The 26,451-nt window shown below is 45.9% G+C and overlaps 1 protein-coding gene across 1 annotated transcript in view; it reads left to right on the forward strand.

The window, feature by feature from the left end:
* Ush2a (usherin) overlaps positions 1–24,992 on the forward strand; it is a 666,448-nt gene extending 641,456 nt beyond the window's left edge. Inside the window, exons 64-71 of the mRNA NM_001302219.1 lie at positions 3,720–3,926; positions 6,004–6,242; positions 7,487–7,695; positions 10,177–10,353; positions 12,508–12,591; positions 16,006–16,250; positions 22,867–23,088; positions 24,806–24,992. Of these exons, the coding sequence (NP_001289148.1) occupies positions 3,720–3,926; positions 6,004–6,242; positions 7,487–7,695; positions 10,177–10,353; positions 12,508–12,591; positions 16,006–16,250; positions 22,867–23,088; positions 24,806–24,895 (1,473 nt within the window). The 3' untranslated portion in view covers positions 24,896–24,992. The remainder of the gene's footprint in view (positions 1–3,719; positions 3,927–6,003; positions 6,243–7,486; positions 7,696–10,176; positions 10,354–12,507; positions 12,592–16,005; positions 16,251–22,866; positions 23,089–24,805) is intronic.
* Positions 24,993–26,451: the final 1,459 nt, after the last annotated feature.

The following is a 26,451-nucleotide window of genomic DNA, read 5'->3' on the forward strand; positions in this document are numbered from 1 at the left end:
TTGTCTTCCGGTGTTTGGTATAACACACGTGGGCTCCTTTCCTGCCTGTGAACCCCACCATGTCAGATTTCTCTTCCCAGTAACCATCTCCATTTTCACTGTAGCTCATGTAAATAGGCTGATCCTGCTTTGCATAAGCATGTTGATTTATGTGAATGCTATTTTGATCTCAAATTGATTGAATACTAAAAAGGAAGTCGGGGAGGGGGGGAGAGCAGTATGCTATGAAGGTCTCTTGTCAAAGACAAGAGAGAACACTAGTTCCTACGTACAATCCCTGTGAGAGCAGGAATTCTATATTGTCTGAATTTTAGAAGATAATATTCCCAAATGCACCAAAACCTGTACTCTAAGGCCCACTTGTTTTCAAGTATAATGGGCTGAAGTTTGGAAAGGCAACCTGAGTTTGGTTCCCAGTACCCACACAGAGCAGCTCATAACTCCCTCCAATTCCAGCCCTGTGGGAGTGGCCTTCTCAGGAAGCTGCAGTCATGAGCACATGCCTACAGTCTGACAAACAGACACATGCCTACACTCTGACAAACAGACACCCACAGTTAATAATAAAGCTGTTAGTTTACATCACATCTTGAAAATAAGACTCTGCTTGGTCAAAGGAAGGCAGGAAGGTCAACGCTGACTCCCACGGCAGCATTAAAATCCCATGGTAGATCTGCACGGCAAGTGATGACTATTAACATGTTAAATGAAGACCACAATTGGGAAAGAAGGGATCCTAAAGAGAGGAGGAAGAATGGGAGGGGGGCTGTTTAGAGGGCGGCCATGACCCAGCAAGAAGACAAGATGGCAGGGAACAGTAGTGGGTAGAGAAGCACAGATAACAACAAAAAAATAGTGACACAAATGCATGAAGACGCCACCATGGAATCCACCTGTGTTCTCGCTTTAAAAATTAATATTGAAAAAGGGAAGTGAGCCCTCTCAGCCCTGGCCAGACTGTTCCCTAGGCTTCCTTCCATGACCCTTCTCACCTGTGTCTCTGCCCAGCCTCTCACCTGCATGGCGGCTGTCTCCGTGGGCACTCAGCTATCTGCTGGATTTGTCTGCTATCAAACCTCCTCCTACAGGCTTCCTTCTCGTGACCCTGACTCATATCAGCACACCCTCAAACTGCCAAGAGCCCGTTCCTGCCAGGGGATCTGATACTGACCTTTGCACGCTACTGTACATCTTTCCTGGAACTCTTGAGTCTTGCCAGTCTCTGCTGTCAGTGGCTACTCCATAGCATCCCTGCAAGCTTGCTGTTTAAGGCGGCCAGTCTCCCTCACCAAGCCTGGCGCCCTCCCTCTTGGGGCCTCACATCTGACCTCTTCACTAATAATCTAGCCTTCTACCCTACCTTAGGACCGACCTTGGCCTTTTCAGAGGAGACAAGAGCAGCTTGGGAGGGACTCTGACTTGGACACTAGCTGACAGAAGCCACACTGTCATGGAGTGAGCCTCCTGTTTCTCACTCCCCTGCCCATCCCAGGGAACATGTTCAGCTGAGACAGTTTACTCAACATATCTTCCACCTTGTGACTTAAGGAGCCTGACCTAATCTAGGCTTTCAGACCCAGGGTGTCTTATGTTCCCATGGCAGCGACCTGCAGAGTCCAAAGCTCAGTTTACCGGAAAGAGCACAATTTTAGCCCCCACTCATGGACTCTTACACCACACACACACACACACACACACACACACACACACACACACACACACACAATGGGATGTTTTAGAGCACTTCAAAACAAGGCAAGTAAAGAAATGTGAGTGAATGTGAGCAGATCAGGGAGGGGAGGGAGGGATGGAGAGAGAGAGAGAGAGAGAGAGAGAGAGAGAGAGAGAGAGAGAGAGAGAGAGAAGAGAGAGAGAGAGAGAGAGAGAGAGAGAGAGAGAGAGAGAGAGAGAACGAATACACTCTTTAAAGAAGTGGTTTCACTGGGACATAGGTTACATTTGACAGCGGCTCCCCTTCAGAAATTTGCTTTTACAAAGGCATATGCCCCAGAAAGAAACACAGACACTGTTAGGCCTTGGCCTCCGAGTTAAAGGTCTGTGGCGGTTGTTTCTTCTCTGCAAGCTGATGTGATGCAGGGATAGGAGAAGAGGAAACTCCCACCTCAGGTTTTCCTATATGGCTTGTTTTTAAACATCCCGCATGCCTCCCTACCATACGTACAAACTCAGGCAAGCTTTCCTCGCTCATCCTTAACGGGCCACGACAATTTGTTGTTTTTAATAAACACAGCAAAAGACAGTCAATGAGAAAAAAAATTCCCCAAACTTGGAGCTGCACTGGAGAGCTTAGTAAGGAACACCAGTAGGAGACACAGTCGTCTTGCGTTGCTGTCTCCATCGATCATTCTGATTGATCACCTCGTGGTTGGCTGCTATTGGGTCTAATTTAACCCTATATGCTCACACATCCATCCACTGGGTCTATTGCACCTGACATTCTACAAATTACTCACTCATGCAAATGGCGACCCAAGGCGACCTTTTAGGATATTCGTGTTTAATTATACAAATGGTTCTTGATAAATAAGATTACACATCTCCCCATATGTTTATCCCCTCCTTGATTAAAGGAAATTGGATTTTCATGCAGATTTAATGGAGACAGTGTTTAAGAATTGCTGAGTTTTATGGAGTCCAGGAATCCATCCACTCTGAAGGAACTAAAAAACAAAACAAAACAAACGCCATTCCACTGCTCCACAGAAGCAGAGAGGAGCATTGTAGCCAGCAATCTACCTGTGAAGTTACTGAAACCCTAGGGAGTTACTTTCTTGTTCTATGTTGTGCTATGATCCTTTGTAATTACAAACTTGCAAGATCCAAGTTCATCCTATTCCTTGTGTTTTATGAAAAAAGAGCCAGGATATGTTTTGTAGAGCCAGGCATGATGAGGTTGGAGGGGTTCCCATGGCAAGGCATCCCTTCCCCCTGAGGTACCAGCCATAGGGTATAGTATAGAATAGAGGTTACTTATGGTATGTACACAGAGAGAGGTGGGGGAGGGAGGGGAGGAAAAAGGAAGAGGGAGAGAGAGAGAAGAGTTTACCCAGAGGGAGCTATAGAGATGGCTCAGTGGTTAAGAGAACTGACTGCCCTTCCAGAGGTCCTGAGTTCAATTCCCAGCAACCACATGGTGGTTCACAACCATCTGTAATGAGATCTGATGCCCTCTTCTGGTGTCTGAAGACAGCTACAGTGTACTTATATATTCATATACATTAAATAAATAAAACAAGAAGAAAAGAGATCAGCCAGGAACAGAGAGAGGGGGTAGAGGGAAGGGGAGAAGGGAAGAAAGGGGTCAGAGAGAGAGAGGGGGAGAGGGATGGAGAGGAGGGAGAGAGAGAGAATGAGAATGGGGGTGTATGTGTGACAAATAGTCCCTTTTATAGAAAGCCAGGCCTACCTGGCAACTGTTGGGTGGAGCCCAGAGGAATACAGCACCATTGTCTTGTGTTTAGCTGTTTTGGTGGCTGATTTATCTACTTTTACCTTTTAATGAGACCTGCTGTTACTATGTAGCCTAGCCAGTCTGGAACTCATTCCAGAGCGGAGACTGGCCTTGAACTCCCAGAGATTGGCCTGCCTCTGATTCCAGAGGGTAGGATTAAAGGTGTGCACCACTAAGGCCACACCCGGTCCTCTTCTCCTGTGTGAGGGGACCTTGGTTGTAATTGCTCTTGTTGATTCTCTCTGAGGTATGGGCAGTGAATTCTGCAGGCAAAGTGGCAAGTAACTGGACATGGTGTAGAACCGGACCTGCCCCGCCGGAAGGTCTCAAGGCGCCCACATTCCACACTGTCTCCTCCACCCAAGCGGTGGTCAACATCAGTGCACCGTCGAAACCCAATGGGAACATCAGCCTCTTCAGGGTCTTCTCCAACTCCAGCGGGACGCATGTCATGGTGAGCACACAGCTCTAAGAGCTAACACAGCAAGGCTCTTCCTAAAAACCACTGCCTTGGTGCTCCGGCTCCTTGCCTTCCTCCCTTCCCGTGAGTCTGCCTTCACTTGCCCTCTGAGAAACAGGAGTCCTGCTGTGAGGCTGCCCCCTTTAGGGAACAGAAAACATCTGAACTGCAGTGACAGGGATGGTACTAAAGTCTCCAGAGATGGAAGGAGCAGAAACCGTTGTACATTGATTTAATTTAGACATTAATTTGATTTAGAAAAATAGAGGCCAGGTAGTTGAAGAATGGCAGCCAGTCCACAAGATGAGGTGGATGGAGTGAATGTTAATATGGAAAAGGAAAGAGGAAGCAAGGAATGTTCTGGGGCCCCCGATTTTGATACACTCAGATCTCTAAGGAAAGGAAAATCCAGTCTCTGTTAGTGCCTTCAAGAGAACAGTGTTGTCTTCTCAGAAGAGGCAGACCACAGAGCATAGCACTGACCCCACTGCCTACATTAACACATCTGAGGGAAGTCAAGAGCTAGAACTGAGCGTGGGGGATCTCACACTGAGCTGTAAGCTGTTGCAGAGAAGGGAGGCCAGGCTAGAAACAATGAAAAGCATTCCTGTTGTAAAGTGAACACACTAAGGAAGCAAAAGCAGCTTGCCAAGCCAGTTGTTTCTGTTCAAAGGGATGCCAAGACCTAAACCCAGCTAGCAAGCACACTGGGAGGGGGACGGAAAATTCACTCGGTGTTTATTCTAATGTGGGTGGTGACTGTTGTCGTTTCCCCATTGGTTGGGTCTCACCTCACAGTCTGGAGATTGGCTAGTTTTAAAGGAAATGAAGGGAACCCAGAGGGAGGGATAGGCTGTTTAAGTCACTTAAATTCAGAGAATGGGGGAGTATATGAAAGTTTTTCTGGGTAGGGGTAGCAACATATTTGCGTAAGGGTTTACAAGGTGAGGAAGATAAAAATATTTTAATTTCTTGTCATAAACAAAGTTTTTCATTATTTGACAGGAAAGACTTCCTGATAGCTAGGAACCCCCAGCTAAGCCAGTACCTGCATCTTGTAGGTGGGACACTGAAAACTGCCTACTCTTTTGCCTCTCTGGTATGGCTGGGCTCTCTCCCCTGTGGCTCAGGAATAAGTGGAGATGAGAATACTTTGTTCCCAGTATTACATTATGAATTATTTAGACCAATTTAGGAAACGATTTGAGCAAGTGTGGAGAAATCCTCTGAGGCCAGCATGCCCGGTGTGGAAACACAATTTCCCAAGAAGCACCATACACAGGCAAGGCTCCCAGTGAATGCTAACGGAACATTAGCATATGTTCTACAGGGTTTCATATTCAATAAATATAGATGATGTAAATACAATCAGCCCTTGATTATCCATGCTTATAAAATGATAATATTAATAAACCCAAATAATTTCTATGTGGAGCGCATTGTATGCATTTAAAAAAAAATAACAGGTAGCTCCCTAATTATGTTACTCATGTCTATGTGGAAATTAATTCCCAGCTTCTGAGCACTTCTTTTCCAAGTGAGGTCAAAAGTTTGCTCCAAATAAGTCAAAAGTTTGTAGCTCGACAAAGACAGGTGGCTTTGCAAAGCCACTCTGAGAGGAGGCGGGGCTGGCAAACATTAAATATTTGCACCCGCCTCTGTACGGGTCCCAAGGCGTTTTGGATACGTAAGTTCCAAGCAAGTTATTGTAGTAGAAGGTGAAATTTAGTGGTAAAAAAGATAATTCAAATACAGATTATGATTTTTTTTCACTTTGTTGCAAGGGAGAGACCCTTGGAAAGTCATTGAATTCAACCTATATTTTGTGTGCTTGGCTCCATTTTCGTTCCAAGGTTAGGTAAGGGATAACATCACGCCTTATCACCTCTTTCTTGTTAACTGTTCTGTTTACTGGACTCTTACATTATAAACATGCCACCATCCGGATTGCCCATGCCAAGAGTTAACATTCTGCTGAGTATCTCATTGCTTCTCCCAAAGTGCCCGGCATGGGGTCATGTGACCCCTGTCTCTGACTTGTGACAGTCTCATCTGGTCCTCTCCCCTGCAGCTGTCTGAAGGCATGGCCACCCAGCAGACCCTTCATGACCTGAGACCCTTCACCACATACGCCATTGGAGTTGAGGCTTGCACTTGTTTCAACTGCTGCAGCCGAGGGCCGACAGCTGAGCTGAGGACCCATCCTGCCCCACCCTCAGGGCTGTCTCCTCCCCAGGTCCAGACGCTGGGCTCAAGGATGGCCTCCTTCCAGTGGGCTCCCCCTCAGCTCCCCAATGGTGTCATTCACAGGTAACTGTCAGTGGAACAGATTAGTAAACCAAACACAACAGGGCACAGAGGCCTATGACTGCCCTGCAATCCCCAAAGAGTGCACCCAGAAGACAAAGCACTCGTTTGAGAAGCTTTGTTCCTTGAAAATTATTTAAGCCACGAACCAACCAACAGAAAGATGAACAGCGAATGCATCTTGAAACAAGCGACACAGTGCACTGTGTCTGTGTTCACTCATAGAAGACACTGCCCTGGGGGTTCTCAGGAACCATGCACTCACTGCCGGCCTTAGCTGCAGCAAAAGAGATCTCTGTGATTAGCTGGGAATTGCTCTGACCTACATTAAAATGTCAGAAGGGGCCACCGTCTCAAAGAACAAAAAAGTCTTCACTCGGAATACTCTGGAGGGAAGGGGATTTTCTTTATTCTACATAAAAGACAACAATGAATCCCCCTCAAGAGGGCTAAACACCTAGACTCACTGGGTAGAGTTCTTACCATGTTTAAGAACCCATGTTTGGTCCAAAAACCCACACAAAAAGCTAGGTGTGGCAGCCCATACTTAGATGTCCCAGTGCTGAGATGGCAGAGGTAGGTAGAGCCCTGGCGCACCCTGGGCAGCTGGCCTCGCCTACTTGGCAAGCGCCAGACCAGGGGGAGATGGTCTGTCTCAAAAATTAGGTAGAGATGGGTCTGGAGAGATAGCTCAGCAGTTAAGAGCACGGCTCTCAGAAGATCCAGGTTCAATTCCCAGCACCCACACGGCAGTTTACAACCATGTGTAACTCCAGTTCCAGTGGTTCTTACGCCCTCTTCTGGCCTCTGCTGGCACTGTGTGTACATGCCGTACAAGCATACATGCTATACAGGCGTATATGCAATCATAACGCACATACTCATAAAAAACAAGCCTTAAAAAAGGAACAGACAGCTCCCACAATTGTCCTCTGATCTACACACGAGGTACTCACACCTGCTTGTGCACATGTATGGAACAGCCACACACCTATACACAGACTAGCTTCTGTATGACAATCCACGTGTGTACATGATTACGCTCCATATATCTTCCCACACACCTTCCTACACATCTCATTCCCCTACAGCAGCAACTCAGGGTCTCTGAAAGCAGTTTCCTGAAAGTGGGGTTTTCAAAAAGTTTGCAAAAATGTCTGCCCCCCCGCCCCCCAAATCTAAGCAACTTTGAAAAAGCAATGAAACCCACTACCTGTCTTCCTTCTCCACACCCCTGCCTGTCCCAGCTATGAACTGCAGCTGCACCGGGCTTGCCCTCCGGATTCAGCCCCACATTGCCCTCCCAGTCCCACGGAGAGGAAGTACTGGGGCCCTGGGCACAGAGCCAGCCTGGCAGGGCTTCAGCCTAATACGGCCTACGGGGTGCAAGTGGTGGCCCACAATGAAGCGGGCAGCACGGCTTCCGGGTGGACCAGCTTCCGCACCAAGAAGGAAAGTAAGTACCCGGGCTATTCCCCGCACAGGAGATGCCGCATGTGAGCCGGGGAAGCCCGTGTGAGCCGGGGAAGTCCATGTGACCGGAAGTTGCATGGAGTACCACTGAGACAGCACGTCCACAATGACTAGAGCCAACTTCATGGCATTTACGAATGTTCAGGACAAGTCGGTAGTCTAGGCTAGCCTGGAACTTACTGTGTAGGCCAGGCTGAGCCGCTCCCATGATGTCTGTCCTTCCACTGTTGAGAATTTCAAGTTACACCGTAGCAACGCTCAGCAGGCAGAGGAGAGAGAATGGGAGGTGGGTGATCATCACAGAGCTCATCATTCTGTTACAAGTAGGCAAAGAGCCCTGGGCAGACGGATAACAGTAAAACGTTAAGAGTTTTAACATGTATTGCCCTTTAAATATAATTAAGATTATAGGGCTTAATTTTTAGTAATGGCTAACTTGACTGACAAGCACAAAACTCCTGATTAACTGACAACCAGAATTAGCCAGTTTCGTCCTACCACTGGTGAGCACACATGGTTAGGTAGTAGATGTATTCTGATTATAAAGGCAGTGGGCGTGGAGTTACTTTTGCAGCTCTGGGTTCAAGTGCCTGGTCACTTCCTACCTTGACCTCTGAGAAAAATCAGTTTATTTCTTTCTTTATAGTTTTTAAAAATTTGTGTGTGTGTGTGTGTGTGTGTGTGTGTGTGTGTGTGTGTGTGTGTGTGTGTGTATGCACATCATAGTACTCATAGAGACCAGAAAAGGACATCCAATTCTCTTGGAACCTAACTCCGGTCCTCTGCAAGAGCAGCCAGTGTTCCTAAACTAGTGAGCCGTCTCTCCAGCCCCAGGGCCCAATCTTCACTGGGGTGTTTCGAGGGTTAAATGGCATCAACTGTCTCAAGGCACAGCCCCACTACCTGTTTCCTCAGACCCCTCCCGGGCAGCTACATAAACCTGGGTCTCCATTACTTTGATTTCTTGCTCTTTCCCTCATCGACGACTCCAAATCCTAAAAGACAGAAATCACATTTATTTCCTTAAAATTTGCAAGTTCCATTTTTTTTTTACCCTGCTAGGACACAGGGAGGTTTATTAGACCAGTGTGGTAGAAGAGAGCTTCAGAAAAATAAATCTGCGGATTGGCCTGTGAGGCAAAGCAGGCCCAGGCTGGAAACACACAGCCACTGAAGAGGGTTTTACGACTCTTGGTTTGGGTGGCACATTGCTATTCATTCTCATTCTCTCATTCTCTCTCTCTCTCTCTCTCTCTCTCTCTCTCTCTGTCTCCTGCTGTGAAAGATAAGGCGCACAGGTGTCTTTAGGGTCTAAACCATATGTTACAAAACATAATTATCCCGTACATGTTGTAACCTTTGACATGAATAATGTAGCCAATGCATTCACACCCCTCCCTTCTTAACAGCCAGCTGGGGCGAGATATATATATATACACACACACACATATATACATATATACATATATGTGTGTGTGTGTATGTGTATATATATCCATATCTATCCATATATATCTATCCATATATATCCATATATATCTATATATATCCATACACACATACACATATATATATTATATATATATGACTTGATACTTTATAAATATCTTGGTTATTTTGGAGAAAGCAAGGTCTCCTGAAGCCGATCTCTTCCCCTCTGTGATAGTTCATGACTCCATTGTTCCCTCAGCAACATATTCACCTTGACGATGAACTACCATTGAAGTCTCCCGTTCCGTTTCAGCCAGGAACTTAAAACAAGAAGAGAGGACACCTGTAAATGTGTACCAGGTTGCCTCTAGGTCTGACAGAATGCCAGGAGAACCGAGCCTGATTATGTACTAATGTACTCGGCTACTGAAGGATTAGTCAGGGCCATGAATTATGAGGCTTGGACTGGTGTTTGTGGCCTTTTTTAACTATCTTAGAAATGGTTCAGGAAAAAGCTTTAAAATGAATGGGTACCAAAAGAGCACAATTCACCATCTAAGCAGTTTGGTTTGGTGCGAAAAAAGAAAAAAAATTAACTTCACCTAGTCCTTGGGGCTTCATAGCAATAAATATTGATCCGATATGAAAAATAGCCGTGTACTGTAGTTAATAGCATTAAGGACACCTCATCCGTCGGAGAGGGAAAATACAGCAAAATATGAGCCCCAGGTTATGTTGCTAAGCAAACCCATTGTGTGTTAATAGTTTTATTTATAAATCAGCACTGGCCATTGATTTTCGGAAGCAGCACAAAGCTGCTGAGAGCATTTCATACGCGTCCCCATTGGCCGTCCTCCTGCTTTCCACCCCAGTTTGTTATTTCTAATGGGTTTCTAGCAACACCCAGGGTTGTTTCTGTCTGGTTGGTTGGTTGTCTGATCTCCTATACTGTTGTTTACACTCTTCTAAAAAGAGCCCGCTCATCCATCCCGGAAGTTCCCGTGTCTAGGAGCTGTGCTTTTCTCCCCCACAGTGCCTCAGTACCAAGCCCTGTTCTCAGTGGACAGCAATGCATCCACAGTGTGGGTAGACTGGAGTGGCACCTTTGTCCTGAATGGCCAGCTAAAGGAGTACGTGGTCACCGACGGAGGACGGAGGGTGTACAGCGGCCTAGACACCACCCTCTACATACCAAGGACGGTGGATAAAAGTTAGTAACCGACCCTCTTCTCTGTAAGGTGCTCTGGTCCCCAGCTTTAGGAAATGTCAAACCAGAGAGGTGACTTGAGGGGGCTCGTCACCAAAATTTCTCGGTTTATAAGGCCACTGTCTGTAGAAATCCCACAGCTCAGAATATGGCTCTCCTCCTTGTTGGTTACTGGATACATCCTGGGACAGCGCTGTCTCCAGGAGAGTTGAGGCTGCAGGAAGGAGGGAAACCAGAGGGCAGGTCCATTTCACAAGACAAACAGCAACCAACACGCTTAGTCATCAGCTGTCCTGGAAACTTCCAGGGTGTCCCCGCTGTGTCCCCACTTGCCGACAGTTAGTTTTTACCATCCTGGGAAGAGGGAACCTCAGGCAGGAATGGCCTCCATCAGATCGGCCTGTGGGCACATCTATGAGGGATTTTCTTGTTTCACCTCTTGTTTCTTGTGCCCTGTGGGTGGTGCCCTGCCTAGGCATGGGGGGCTGGGCCATGTACAAAAGCTTGCTCAGCAAGCCAGAGGGAACAAGCCCACTGGCACTATTCTGCATTGGTCTCTACTTCAGTTCCTGCCCTGACGTTCCCCGGGGATGGAGTGAAACCTAGAAGTCCAAGCCAACTAAGCCTCCCCACCCCCGAGTCACTTTTGGTCATGGTGTTTATCAAAGTAACAAAAAAGCTACCAGAACACCTGGTGACCATGTCCAGCCCTACAGTCCCAAGTGAGGGGCTCCCCAAACCTCGTGGGAACAGTCCCTACCAGAACCTTCCTTGCCTTCCAGGACTACCCATCCTCCTTTCTAGCTGTATTTATTCCTCTGTCTTGGTTTTCATTTGGAAACAAGACTCCACAAGGTACTCCAGGTTTTCAAGTCACCTGCATGGTCACAGGGCCAGAGGAGACTAAACCGTCTGAAACATGCATTGGATTTAGACCGTAAATCAACCCTGGAGTGTTTGGGTCCTTGAATGGCCTCTTTGTTGAAGCTGAAGGATGACTCCCTTGCTGCATTTGTAGAGTTTTAGCCCAAGTGAGATACACACACACACACACACACACACACACACACACACACACACACTGTCACGGCTGTTGGTCACCCAGGGCAGCTTGCTGTAGAGGGAAGATGGCCTGACAGTTGGCGGATCTGGGTTCTACCTGAGTGAGCCTCCAACCATCTGTGTGACCTTGCAAGAGGCACAGGGTCCTGGCAAAAGAAAAATCGAAATGGGAATTTGGATCACATGGTTTGGATCAGTCTCCTTCTGAGCTCTCTCCAGTCAAGAATGGAATTCCTGAAAGTCTTAAAAGGAAAAGGTGTTGATCCAGTGCAGAGCAGGCTCTGCTTCCGTGTGGTCCAGGTCCTCTGCCAGCATTGCCCTGCCACTCTGGGTAGACGCTCTGGTCTCTCCCCACCCTTATGGAAATGCTACCATCAGCCCCTCTGCTGACTGACTCTTTAATTAGAACTTTGCAAATTAGATGTCAGTCAGCTTTTCCTCGCCATGCCTAAGACAAGCTTACGAAGAGAAGAGATTTATTCTGACTCACAAGGGCTCTCGTTTGTGATCCGCTGGCCACAGCTTTGGGCCTGTGGTGTGGTAACACATGGTAGAGCTTCTTCAAGGTCTCCCTCCCTCCCAGCAACATCACTTCAGGGAAAAAAGAATCACTACCGTGACATAGTTTGCCTTTGCAGAACCTTTTGCATCTAAACCGTCTTAGTTTCCCTTCTGGTGCGTCCCTGACACAGGGAGTTAAAGGGGAGAGGGATTGTGTTAGCTCACAATTCCAGGTTACAGTCCGTCGCTGTGGGAAAGTCAAGGCGGCAGAAACATGAAATGGCTGGTCCCATTCAGCCAGTCGAGAGCAGAGAGAAGGAATGAATGTGTGCACGGATGGCACACGGGACCCACTCTACTGTCCAGTAAGGTCCAGGAACCCCAAACCAGGAAAAGGAAATGGTACCACCCACTTTTAGGCTGGGGTCACCCACATCAACTAACAGTCATGACAACCCCTCACAGAACTGACCACCACGGGTAACGCTAACAGTCAGTTCGCTCTGGGGTGTTAGTTTCATGGCTCTTTCCAGACGACGCCCCTGTTAGCTGGTGGTAAACACTGGACACTTACCCGGTCTTTCTTTTGTCTAGCTTTCTTCTTCCAGGTCACCTGCACGACAGACATTGGAAGTGTTAAGACTCCATTGGTCCAGTATGATGCCACTACTGGATTTGGTAAATGTCTCTCTTGTCTCATGTTTAATGTCGCAGCTACTCACTGTCCTCAAGAGTCAGGCAAATGTCTGTGCCTAAACACTGCTAATACATAACTGGTAGACTTTATGGAAGAAAATGGTGTGTCACAAACAGAGAATGAAGGAAGGAAAGAAGGAAACAAACTTTACGGGTCCTAATGAGACGTCTGCTAGCTAAGGAATTAGGGTTACTCTCAAAAGCCAAGTCACTGAATTGTCAGTATGGCCAACACCAGAGAGACCTGATTAAACTTCCCTTCTGAACAAATATTTTATCTAAATAATTTTATAACTTCCTCTACAGAATGGTGGCAGTGAGAGTCCAGGGAAGGTAAGAAGGTGGGAGACAGTAGGTGGCCAATTCAGTTCCCGATGGGCCAAATGATGTTCTGGGGTCAGAGCCTAAAGTGAACTGGGGACCTTTCTATCCGTATCCTTCATGGGTGCTGATGGCTTACAGGCTAGGGAGATGGCTCAGCGAGGGAAACCCTCACCACACATTCATGAAGACCTGAGTCTGAATCCCCAGGACCCACTTAAAGGCAGGGATGGCGTCACAGTCTGTAATGGCAGTGCTTCTGAAGCAAAATGGGAAGTGGGGACAGGAGAGTCCCTAGACGCTCAGAGGCCAGCTAGCCTAGCACACCGTTAGCAACAGGAGCCCACGTATCAAATAAGGAGGAAGGCAAGGACTGTCACCCAAGGTTGGCCTCTGAATGTTTCTCCCCAACCCTCCTCCCCTCTTGTTTCAGTCAGCAGATATTCTTTCCCCATACTGTGCATATTTGGGCATGCTGTAGATCCCAGAGCTAACATGGCCCTTCCCATGTAACTAATCCCATTGTACTCAGAGCTGTGAGACAGAGAAGTCTTCATTGGATAAACTTCAAGAAATCCAGGTTCCCAGTTGGGTAGTCCAGGAATCCTCTGCAAACCTGTGTAGATGCTCAGTCACTCAAACGTGGTCTTCTACCCATGCCTGGCCGGGACGTTTCCTTCAGTGTGTTTCTCTGCTTTACGTGCGAATAAGAACCAGCTCTGAGTGCTCCTTAGTTACATAGATCCTCAGGTCCCTGACATATATACGTGTGGGAGGGGACAGAGGACTGTGGTCTTTGAAGTAAGTCCTGTCCCCTGATTCTGATGCTGGGCCCCAGCACCCCGTGGGGACTGATTCGTATTCCACATCAGTTCAGAGTCAGACTCCTTTGACTGTGGTTAGTCAGCGTTTTCTTTGTAGCCAGCTTCCAAACACAGGAATTCACCCCAACTCTGATCCTGGCATTTGATCAACAAGGCTAGGCCCCCAAACTAAAATTAAACTCTGAAAGGAAAATGGAAGGCTAGACAGAGTCCCGTTTCAGCCTTTATCACGGGGCAGGGACTTTCCAGTCAGCTCTTGAGACAAATGGAGCTTCTCACAGTAGGGAAAGCAGGGCTGAAGGTAGCCCTTGTGTCTGGAGGAGGTCTCTTGGCAGAGCAGAGAGGGGAATTCAGTGGACTGCTGGTTCTGAGATGCGCTGCCCAGCATACAACTCTAGTCACTTTTAATTTTCATGCTGTAATTTCTAAAGAGTCCCTGTTCTGTTGCCTGAAGGCAGCCTCCAAGCGGGAAAGAAACAGACAGAGTCTCCCGCTGCTGAGTTTTCCCCTTTGGAGGCTCCCTCCAGGCACCCTGCCCTTCCTTCCCTGTGTACCCCTGAGCAAAGAGCACATGGAGCCAATTGGATGTCCCTGGGGTCCCAGCCCTGTGCCACGCACACGGAAAAACTTAACTCCTTTCTCCTGCAAAGCCAAGGTTCAGTTTTCAAACACCGTACGGTTTCTCACCGTGAAAGCGCTTCCAGCCTGCTGGAGATTTGTCTTCAACCCTTTGTTTCAGAAGAGAGGAAGAAGAGGCCCAGGGCATCAGTGACTTTTCAAACCATGTCACCCTTGGGTTCACAAAGGTGTACCCTCCACTCGGGGTGTGAACTTCGTTTAAGTCCCCTCCTAGCATTCTCCCTGAGGACGTGTATGCAAAGCCCTGGCACAGCTTCCCTGCCCTCTGACTCTGACCTGCTCAAAGCTGGGAGGAGTCCAGAGAGCAGAGAGCACAGGGCTTTCAGTGCCATCAGCTTCTCCTCTGCCTCTGGTCTTTGGCTTTCATTAGGCAGGGCTTTGGTTCTCGGCTTCAGGCCAGCCCAGGCAGTGGCTGCACCATAGTTATGAATCTCTGAAGCTATTCTCAGCGAAAGAACGACAGCTGATGTAAGACCCTCCTCACCAGTTAGCCAACCAATGGCATGATTCTATTCATATACTGACATATACTGTTCTTTAGGGAGCCCATGGCCCCTTCCCCCAACCCCGTGTCGCTCTTCTCTCCCCACATATAAGGTAATTCTACCCATCATATCTAGAAAGTCTCAGAGCTCACTGTGTTATCCAGCTTTTCTTCACTGTCACAAAAGATCTGAGAAAAACAACATAAGGAGAGGTTTATGTAGGCTCAGGGCTCCAGAGATTCAGTCCAAAGTACACCCTTCATGTCATGTCCTCAGTGACTTACTTCCTCCAACCAGGCTTCACTGTGTCTCAACAGCCCATCAAGGCACAACCTTGCCAGTGGATTTGCCCATTGGTGAGGTGAGAACCTTAATGATATAGTCATTGACCCGTCCCCAAACACTGCTGTCCTAGGGACCAAGCATCCCGCACAGATGCAACCTGGAACACTCACTGAACTTCGTTGAATGTTCATGTGAACTTTGTCTGCCCTACGCTTAGAGGATAACATCAACGTTAGCACACAGATCTAGGAGAGAGGCATAACTGGTCTTTTCCTCTATAGGAGCTCCCCCAGTATATACGAGATGACTTTTAGAACGTTGGCTAATTAACAGAGGCCAAGCGACAAGCCATGGGAAAACTAGTAGGAACATACTGTTGATATTCTCAATGGAAAAGATCTGATATCTCAAAATCCAGTCTGCACATACCCTCCGAGGAGTAGAGCTGTTGCCTGAGGTGAGGGAGCCTTGGGTCCCCTCAGTATGTCTTGGTGACTTGTGAGAGCTCACTGCTCAGGAAACACCATTGGTATACTTGGGTATACTCAGCACATGTCTTGGTGATTTGCTAGAGCCCACTCACCGCTCAGGACGTACCGCCAGGACGGGGAGGCCCTCTTCTAAAGATGGCTCTCTCCTGTCTACCAACCACTCTTTCTAAGGTCATGGTGGTCTGCAGTACTGAGAGCTGCTAACTGTCTCCCTGCAGCACCCCCAAGCCAGCACTCTTGCTCACATGCAATGATTAGATTGGAATCAATCACAGATTCTGCTTCTCAAATAACAGCACCCAAAACCACAAGGTTGCCTTCTGAAAGACTTTGTTTCCCTGGGTTTTGCAGGCCTGGTGCTGACAACTCCTGGAGGAAAGAAGGGAGCAGGCACCAAAAGCACAGAGTTCTACAGTGAGCTGTGGTTCATTATGGTAATGGCCATACTGGGCCTGATCTTGCTGGCCATTTTCCTGTCCTTAATTCTACAAAGAAAAATCCACAAGGAGCCATGTATCAGAGAGAGACCTCCCTTGGTACCTCTTCAGAAACGAATGGCTCCACTGAGCGTCCACCCACCAGGGGAAACCCATGTGGTATGTATGGAAAGACAGACTTTTCCTGGTGTGGCCAGGAAATGCTTTTATTCTTATGAATCCACTTATCACTCTCACGGCTGTTTGGAGAAGTATTTGTGCATAAAGTCATACTAGCAAACAGGTGATTTAACTTCCTTTCCAGTTTAGATATCCTTTAAACCTCTTTCTTGCCTAACTGCTCTTGCAAAGACTCTGGTACTGTGTTAACAGCAGTAAGGATGGGTAGGCATTACTGTCTTCTTTCAAAAAAGAGAAATACCTTTTCCTTTTGTGATTGCTTTTATTGCCTTTATTCTGCAGAGGCAGAATGTTCTTCTATTGATACAGTGTATCACATTTCTTGAGTTGTATATATTGAACCACCCTTGCATGCCTGGGACCATTTCCATTGATCATCACACATGTGTGTGAAGGAAAATACTATTTGAGGAGTCCATTTCTGATGATGACTTGGAAAGCAGTTAAAAATAAGTGTCTTGTGCACATCTGCACTTGCACGTAGGCTGGTTCAGGTCTCTGGTATATAAGCATCAACTTGAACTTCAATTACTAATATGTAATGAGAATGTTTGCTCCTGTGTTTATTGGGGATGAGTCTATAGCTGTGCTCTGTGTGTGTGTGTGTGTGTGTGTGTGTGTGTGTGTGTGTTAGTACTGTATGCTTTATTGTATTGGTTTCTATATTTGTCTGGTTTAGTATCAAGGTAATGTAAGCTTCATAAAGAGTTTGAAAGAATTCTGGTTATCTTGGATTTTGGAATAGTTTTTCAGTGTATAGAAACAGTTATCCCTTAAAAAGTTTCCAGTAAAGCCATCAAATCCCGGACATCTTTAGAGGGAAGATTAATGTTTTAAAGATTTTATCCTATTTTTAATTATGTTTCTGTATCTGTGTATAAATATATGTGTGTGAGTGCAGGTACCTGCAGAGGCCAGAAGGCATCAGATTCCCCTGGAGCTTGAGTTACAGGCAGTTGGGAGATGCTCTATATGAGAGCTAAGAACAAAACTTGGGTCCCCTTCAGGAGCTATGAACATTCTCAACAGCTGAGTCATCTTCCCAGCCCTGAGATGAAAGAATCTTAATTGTTTCAACACTATTTGCTGACTACTAGTCAGATTTTCTGTTCACTTTGATTCACCTTGGGGTATATTGTGTATGTTCAAAACTTACTGATTTCTTCTAGTTTTTCCAGCTTTTCATAGTTGTTCATAGCAGATTTTATGACTGAATTTCTCTGGGGGACCATTATTACCTCTTGGTTATTAGGAGTGTATTACTCAACTTATACATATTTGTTCACTTTCCTTTCCCCTTGTTCTTAGATTGCAGTTTGAAAATGTCATAGTTTAGAGTAGAATTCTGATATAGCAATCTTATTTCAATTGATTGAGTCTTTATTTGTTGCTTAATCGCTCTGTCCTCAAGACCCTGATGAGGGGAATCTGTGTGCTGCCGGTGGATGAGCTGTCCAGTACCTGTTGGGAATGTTAGCTTTGAAGTACGTTTCTGTGCAGGTGTCTTTGATGGTTTGTGTTTGCAAGATGTGCTCAGTGAGGAGATCTGGAAGTTGAAATACCCAGCTCCTACTGAATTAGTCTGTCCTTTACGTAAGAGCTAAATTTGCTTTGTATTGAGAAGCCATGTTAGGCACTGTCTGATATTGCTGTGAAGAAATACCATGACTAAGCTAACATATAAAATTTAAAGGTACTAAACTGGGGGCACAGTTAACAGTTTCAGAGGGTGTGTTAATGATCAGCATGTCAGGGAGCACAGCAGCAGACAGGAATAGCACCGGAACAATAGAAGAGACCTTATAAACTGAGACAACCATGGTGGTGGAGGGAGTAAACCTGGAATGGCTCAACCTTTTGAAACTTCAAAACCTCCATTAGCAAATCTCCTAATCCTTTCCCAAGAGTTCTACCAACTGGGAACCAAACATTCAAACATGAGGACCATTTTCATTCAGACCAGAACATGGACATATCTTTACAATTAGTGTGTCACTTCTTGAGCAGGTACTTTTCTATGATTATCTCTTTGTAAATACTTTATTTAAGATTTATTTTATCTGAAATGAATGTAGCTATTCCTGTCCCATTTTTTTTTTTAGCACCAGAGACTGAACCCAAGATCTTGCATATACCAGGAAAACACTCTGTCACTGAGCTACATATATCCTCCCCACCCCATTTTTTGGTTTTGAGATCAGATTTCCCTTAGTTGCTTAGGCTGGCCTTGAACTTATGATCCTCTTGCATCAACCTCCCCACTTACAGGAATTACAGACCTAAACTACTAAGCTCAGATAATTTTCTGTTCCCATTTGTGTGATATATATTTTTCCAAACTTTTATTTTAGTATACATGGTGTATCTTTATAGTGAAGCAATGAAGTGAATTTCTTGTAGGCAGCATATAGTTGTGTCTTAGAATTTTTGTTTGTGCTCTTGCTTTATGTACCCTGGGAGGCTAGAATGCCTTGCAACTCATAATCCTTCTGTCTCTGGTTCTTATCTACTTAAATTATAGTTGTATACCACTATATCTGACTTGAAATTAATTATTAATTTTACCAATCTATCATCTCTTGATTGGTGACTTTAATCCATTTATAGGCAAAGGTATTCTAACATCTTCTGTCATTTTGTATGCATTTATTTTTTTTTTGGTACTTTTTTTTTTTTTTTTTTGGAGCTGGGGACCGAACCCAGGGCCTTGCGCTTCCTAGGCAAGCGCTCTACCACTGAGCTAAATCTCCAACCCCCATCTTCTGTCATTTTGATAGCTGTATTTTGCTTTCCTCATATTTGTTTGATTTGGCAGCATCTAGTTTTAAATCTCTTTGGGGTGCTGTTCCTATGAGTCTTACACATTTGTGTTTTCACAACAGCAGTTACCATCCCCTCATTTCTAGGTAGAATGCCTCTGTTTCTTACTATTGGCAAATTCCTAAGTTCCTTTTTAGATAAGACAGGAAAGACTTTATTTTAAATATGCAATACCATTCTCTTCTAGTTATAAATTTTCTGTGAGCCCCTTAATGTTTTAAGAGTTCTTTGTCATACACACAATATTTACTAAAATATACTGTGGTTGAGAGCTATTCTGGATGAAGCTAGTTTGGGTTCTTTCATTGATATCCTTATCTTTTAAGATTTTGGTTTTTTAAAATGTATTATTATGTTCATATATTTATACAATATGTATTGATCATATCCATTTACCATTATCTCCCTCTAATTCCCCCACCATTATCCATCTTCTTCCAAACTCAAAATGCTTTTTAACAATTTGTTATTAATACCAATCTCCCAGTACAACTGAGACTGCTCATATGTTCATGGGTGTGCAGGGCTACCCCCTGGAGCATGGGAAACCTATCAGTGGCTACATCCCCAAAGAAAACCATGTTTCCCTCTCTTAGCAGCCACCAACTGCCAATAGCTCTTCTGACAGGAGTGGCACATGCTGGAATGTTGACTGGCTTAGTCTTGTGTGTATAGCCATAGCTGTTGTAAGTTGGTCTCTGCAACAGCCATGCCCAATCCATAGGTTACATACAGCTCTCCTTCCCACCCACCAGCCCTTGGGGAATTTTCAGCCATTATTTTATGAGAGAGTTTTGTCAGCACCTTTTTCTTCACTTTCTGTAATTCTCAAGATGCAAATATTAGGTCACTAAAGAGCCTTGTAAGTTTCATTGGCCCATTTTCATCCTCATGTGCTAGTATCAGTAACCTGTCTCCCAAGTTCTGAATTCTTTCTTTAGTTTGGTGTATGGTATTGTGGAAATTTTCCTTCAAAAATTTTTTTTCATTTCATCCATGAAAGGCTCTTGATTCTTTTCCTGACTTTTCTCAGTGAATCCCTCGCTCACCTTCCACACTATCCCATCATCCTTTGCACTGTTTGCCTGTATTTATATCTTAGTTTCCATAGGATCATGTTTATTGTTTCAGGAACTTTGCAGATTTCCTTCAAATTTGGATGTGTTCTTGGGGAATTCTTAATATGTCTACAGTAACATTTCTTCTTCTATTTCTATAAAGTCTTTTTTATAGGAAAAAGGTTGTTGTCTATATGAGACAACCAGATGACAGCTTAAAACAGTGTCTCTTCATCTTTGGCTCGTTATCAGGTGTGTCTGAAGTCCTAACAGTCTAGACTGCAGCAGTTCGTGGTGGTACTGATTTGTTTTGAGGTAGACATGGGCTTAGAAGGCCTGTGTCTGTAGGCCCAACAGACTCAGCTCCAGTAGCACTAGGGCAGTGAGCAGCTGCCAGTCTAGGTAGCATGGGTACAGAGAGAGGCATATTCTTTGGGGCAAGCACAGGAGATGTGGAGCATTGTGGCCCAGCAGTGATAGTTCTTGAGCCCACTTAGGATGGGCCTCTTTTCAGGTACCACGGATGTTAGCATCATGGGCCAATCAATTGTGGACCTTCCTCAGCCCTGTAGGCAAGGACGATGCAGAAGACAGGGAATAAGCACACATGGCACCATCAGATATGGCTCCAAGTCCATGGGCTGCGCTGTCCCTTCCCTAAGTTATCTAGAACACAGAGTTTCATTTAGGCTTGTGCTCTGCCATACCGACTCCTAGGGAGGACATGCAGACAACTTTCTCTTGGTCTCACAAGTCAAGTATGGGTGGTGCTAAGGCTTGTGGCTCTGTTCTCTAATGGCCCTACTGCTTCAGAGCCTGGATGGAGATGTCCCTAAAGGAAGAGCTGTTGCGGGGTAACACTTGTGAGGCTGATAGTTACCTTTCTGAATTTGATATACACAGACTCTTTCCCTGAACCCCAGAGCCAAGCTTGAGTGATCACCCTTTTCCACCTGTAGCCAGTCTTTAAATTACCAGCTAGGAGGGAGAGCTCCTATAGATCCTCTTATGCAGAGTTGACAAGGTTAGAGCCACTGGTTACTGTGTTCTGAAGCCAAAGGAGTTGCTCCCAAAGCACAGGTGAAACTGGTATGCTCCTACAATGGCTGCAGTCTCAAAGTTGCTAGATGGGAAAAAGTTGCTAGGGGAGCCCCCTAGATCACACGCAGTGGAAGGTAAGTGTTGGTGGGGGCCTGGGCCACTTGTGTTTCTGGACCTACTGGGTTTTCCTGGTACTTTCTGTCTGCTGTATCTATGGAGACATGAATAAAACCAGGGATTTTCAGCAGTGGCTACAGTCTGACTGCAGTGTAGAAAGACCCTTCCCACCCCACTCAATTTGTGAGCTTGTGGCCAACGCAGCTGCTGGACCCTGTGAGAACAATCGTCTGTCCAGAAAGGTAAAGACACATACTGGCCCAAGTATACATACTACCACTTGGATGAGGCCTATTGTTTGGCTTCTATGCCAAGATGTCATCAAGAGGGGGCTGTTAGGGCCTGGGTATGGTCTTGGGGAAGGTTTAAAGTAAGTGTCTTCCTTGGTTCATGGGAATCACTTCTCTGTTTTATTTTAATTTGTGCTGAGACTGAATGCAGCACCTTGCACATGCTAGGGAAGTATTCTGTCATTAAGCCACAGCCCTACCTAGGAGTTGCTTTTACAACAATCATCTCCCCACACCAGAGTTTGTGCTTCTAAGTTCTGTGAATGCCTCAGATTGCCTGTTTGATGGCAGCAGCATCTGGTCCCATCCCTGACAGGACCCCAGTGACAATGCTGTGCACTGCTCCCCTCTATGCTGTAGGTCACTTTCTGCTGACTGTTCCTCTTCGGGGTTCCTATCACTTCTGATGTCCAGAGTTCATCCTCTCGGCTCAAACTCTCTTCTGTCATAGAGCAGTGTGAAGGGTATTCCTCAGCCATCTTGGCTCTGAACCCCTGAACCAATGCTAAGCGAAGACTGATGCACCTGTTTGTTTTTCCTTCTCAGTTTGATTCTGTGGCTGATATATCTGATGTGTCCAGCAGTGTCACCCTAAAAAGTTACACCATGCATTTTGAGGTACCTCTGTGTGCTGCACGGATGCCAGCTTATCTCTTGCATGTTGTGTTGAGTGTCCAGTGAGAAGCAGAGGTGTTTTACTGATGGAACCATTAAATCAGAGACTCCGGATGTCTCAGTCAGCTGGGATTTACTGTAAGAGCACATCTTAGATTATAATTAAGGAGACACCGTGCCTTGCCGGTGATAATGACTGAGCTGGTGAGTACAGACCCTAGGTTCCTATAAGAAGGTAGATGCATGAATAAGAAGGGAGGGACCACTCCCCACACATATCGAGAACTCTGAAAATGAAATACGTACTGTTCATAGTGGACAGCCATGAACCAATACAGTTCACTTTAGATGAAGTGGAAGAGAAGCTCCATATCAAGGTAGAGGGTGAGAGCACCTTAATCCAGACCAACCCCTGGTTTCACTGCTTGGCAGGTCTGGTCCCATAGGAAGAAACAGCCACCAAGGCAGGACATGAATGCCCTAGAGACCGATAGCATTGCCACAAACACGGGAATCAAGGACACAGTATTCCAGGTGTTCAGTTGTAGAGTTGAAGTTCTATTTAGGAGGCTTGAGAAAGTCATCCCTGTATGAATCCCAGTTCCCAACCACACACCATCACCTGCCCATCTCTAACAGCGACTTCCTTTTCAGGGATTAGCCGACACCAGACTCCCTAGGTCTGGGACGCCTGTGAGTATTCGGAGCAGCCAAAGTGTGTCAGTACTGCGGATTCCAAGTCAAAGCCAACTGAGCCACGCCTACTCCCAGGGTTCTCTCCACCGCAGCGTCAGCCAGCTCATGGATAGTCCAGACAAGAAGGCCTTGACGGAGGACTCACTGTGGGAAACTATTATGGGCCACAGCAGTGGACTGGTGAGTGTGTCTGCCTCTTGTACACACACCTCTGCAGTGCACACCAACTGTGTTGTAAACTGGTTTAACAGTGTTGCTGTGTGGTATCAGGGTAGGAACTGCTGTTGACCTGTTGTGTGATAAAGAACTCAGCAAATACAGGGAAAAAAAAAAACAAAATTAGACCTAAACAAGGCATAAAACACACTTGATTTACTTTAAACCTCCAGAAAAACAAGATAAACATGTTACTATAGTCATTCATCCATTAGACAAGGATGCCAGTCTCAATGACAAGTTTCTTCTGTCTCAGCCTCCTACATGCTAGAATTGCAGGCATGTAGTACCATGTCCCTGCTTTAAAAAACAAACAGGACTGTAACCCAGGGTTGTGTGTGCTAGATAGGCACGTGACCACCTGAGACGTGTCACCAGCTCTCTGTCACCGTGAATCTAGTCCAGAGGTTCAGACTCTGGCTTGGAGGGGGTCACCTGTCACCAGCTTCAAGCTTTCCAGTGCCTGAGAAAATGGACCTGGTAGGATTTTTACCAATTACACTGCTTTTCATCCTAGACATCCGCTGGGCCGTGGGCTGGTAAGAGAAGACACTGAGGACAGGGCTTAGCTCTCTAGTGCCCGTTGCTTCAAGCACACGCACAGGACCCTCACCTTCCCCACGATTCGTGCACTTTCCCTTCACTGCCAAGTAGGCAACTCCATGACTTCCTTTGTGACTGAGGGCAAACAGTGCGGGTAAAGGGATCAGATCCCCTCTGCTGCCACCACTTGAGCTTTTTGTGCTTGCTCTGAAAGACTAAATATATAATGAAGCTAAAAATTATCTTCAGGGGCCCGGGTTGCAGCTCAGTTGGTAGAGTGCCCACCTAGCATGCATGAAACTCAATCCAGTCCCTACAACCTCACTACAGTGGCACTGTAGGGACACCTATAATACCAGCACCAGAAGGCGGAAACAGGAGACCTTGCCCAACACACCAGAAAACCCTTTGTGAAAATCGTGCTTGAACTTATTAAAGCTCACTCGATTATATACTCATTCCAGAGTTAATTAGGCTGAAACAAACAATTGCTAGATTATCTTTTTCAATCAAAACAAACTTATTTGATGTAACACATGAAGACTTACATTTCCCATAATCTTCATGCAGTCTAGGAAGGGCTGTTGGCATCGCTGCAGAACAAGCCTAGGGTCGGAGGTGTCTGGAACCTACCTGAGAACACACTAGTCATCTTTTTGTGGAATTGAGGTCATTGGCTTTACCTAACGGGTGTAGACAATGGCCATGTGTTTCTGCCTGGTGTTCAGAAGGGGTCAGTGGAAGCCTGTGGAGGTGCCAACACCTGGCAAGTTCCCGGCTCATTATGAAATCCTAACAGGGACCCTGCGGATAAACATAGTGCAGTGGAGGAAGCAACAGGGTGAACAGCATGTACTGCCTTTTATTCTTTCTTACCTAAATCTTTTAAGTGAAAAACCACCTATACATAGACTCAGGTTTTCCCAGTCTACAGATAACGGAGACTCATGGAGGCTAAGATATTAGCTGTGAGCTGGATTAGCACACGATCCCTTCAGTGATGGGAATTTAAAGGAAGAGCTGCCTTAAAGCACATCCTAGTGTTGACCCTGTCTTATATCACAGTGATGGCCTATGAATGAGGAGCAGAGGCTAATGACAGTTCTGTATCTAATGCAGTGGCTGGCTTGCTTTTCAGTGTGTGGATGAAGAGGAGCTTATGAACGCCATCAAGGGTTTCAGCTCCGTGACCAAGGAGCACACCGCCTTTACTGACACCCACCTGTAAACAACTGAGGTTAGAACATGGAACCCTGGGGTGCATGTTCTATACCCTCCTTTTTTGCCCAGTTATCACATGTGATAAAAGCTGAAAAACACTGAAACCAAGTGTTTAATTCTTCCTAATAGAGACCTAAAAATATTACTTTTCTGCTTGTCTCAGATAAGGAAATTGTATCCATGCTTGCACTGCCTTGCTGATTTTGTGGAAAGCAAAGTGTGCACTTTGCTGGGCTCTGCCTGTGACTCTGTTAAAGGAACATTCTTGTTCAAATCCAAGCAAGTCTGCTAAGAGGCTAGTCTTGCTCTTTCCAACCTGCTAGTTCTACCAGAGACGAGGAACTCTATAAGCAACAGCGACAGCGGCACTAGTGATCGCAGCTCGGCAAGCGCACAGGTTCTAGAGCTGTGGCGTCCACCACACCGGCGGGGTTCAGCTGTGCACAGCTCTCATAGCTGTCCCTAAGGACTAAGCAGCTCACACACTCACTGAAGTCAGTCGGTTATTACTGCTTGAACTGAGATCTTGTTTTAAAATGAAAACTTGTGAAATCATCGATTAGTACTTTTCATAAAATGTAAATGTGTTATTACTAGAAAACAAGAAAGCCCTCCTTCAGTCTTAAAGGTTCTAGGAAATTATTCTAAGTTTATGTGACAATATCTTGTGGACTGATGCCAAGTGACAGGTGGAAACTGCGTTAAGCGGGAGTAGTAACTCAGTTATTTGGCTGGAGATCCAATTCTTTACTCCCATGATCCAACTGTCTAAGGCTGGACTTTGGGGATGCTGGACTGTCGCCCAAATCTGTGACAGGACAGCTCATAGACACTCGCTGTTCTTAAATGTCACAGCACAGACCTGGATTAAACATATGTAAAGTAGCGGGTGTTCATAGTGCCTGTACAAATCATAGCACCACTTAACTGTCTTGCCAAAAGATGTACACCTTTGAATTGGAAGAGAACTGACCAGTCCAGTAGGTCTTATCTCACATCATCTTTAGGCCATAGCATCAGTGGGTCTGCCTCTCAAGACTACAGCTTTGAATTAAAGCGAGATCATGAGGTCCCACACCTGGGCAGCATTCTTCTGGTCAAGAACAGAATCATCAGTGAGAAACAGTTGTCTCAACAACAACTCTTAAGGACTTAGGCCCAGTCTAGGGAGCGTGATCCCGTGGGGTGCAAAGGAAACATTCCAATGATTTTATTCTTTGCTGAGAGTTCCCTGCTGTGTGTCTAGAGCCATGCAGGTGGCCAATATTAGTCACTCCTTTGTAATTGTCAAGGCAAGTTGAGGACCTGGTCCTCAGGGGTCACTGGGGCTTGACAGGAGCCTGCAGCTTCCTCTGGCCTTTCGTTTATATCTATGTACAGCTAAGACAAAGCCCTTGCTTGACCAAGGCTTCACATGAAGTATGGAGGAAATTTCCCTCTGTTGACACTCCTTTCTGTACACTGAACACTGGTTAGAGATGACTGGACACCCTCCCTGAACAAGAGACAGGTGATTCTGGGACCCAGTTGATCTTGAGGGGAAAGGGGGGGAATATTCTCCAT

This window comes from Rattus norvegicus, chromosome 13, assembly GCF_036323735.1.
Source record: "Rattus norvegicus strain BN/NHsdMcwi chromosome 13, GRCr8, whole genome shotgun sequence".
NCBI lineage: Eukaryota > Metazoa > Chordata > Mammalia > Rodentia > Muridae > Rattus > Rattus norvegicus.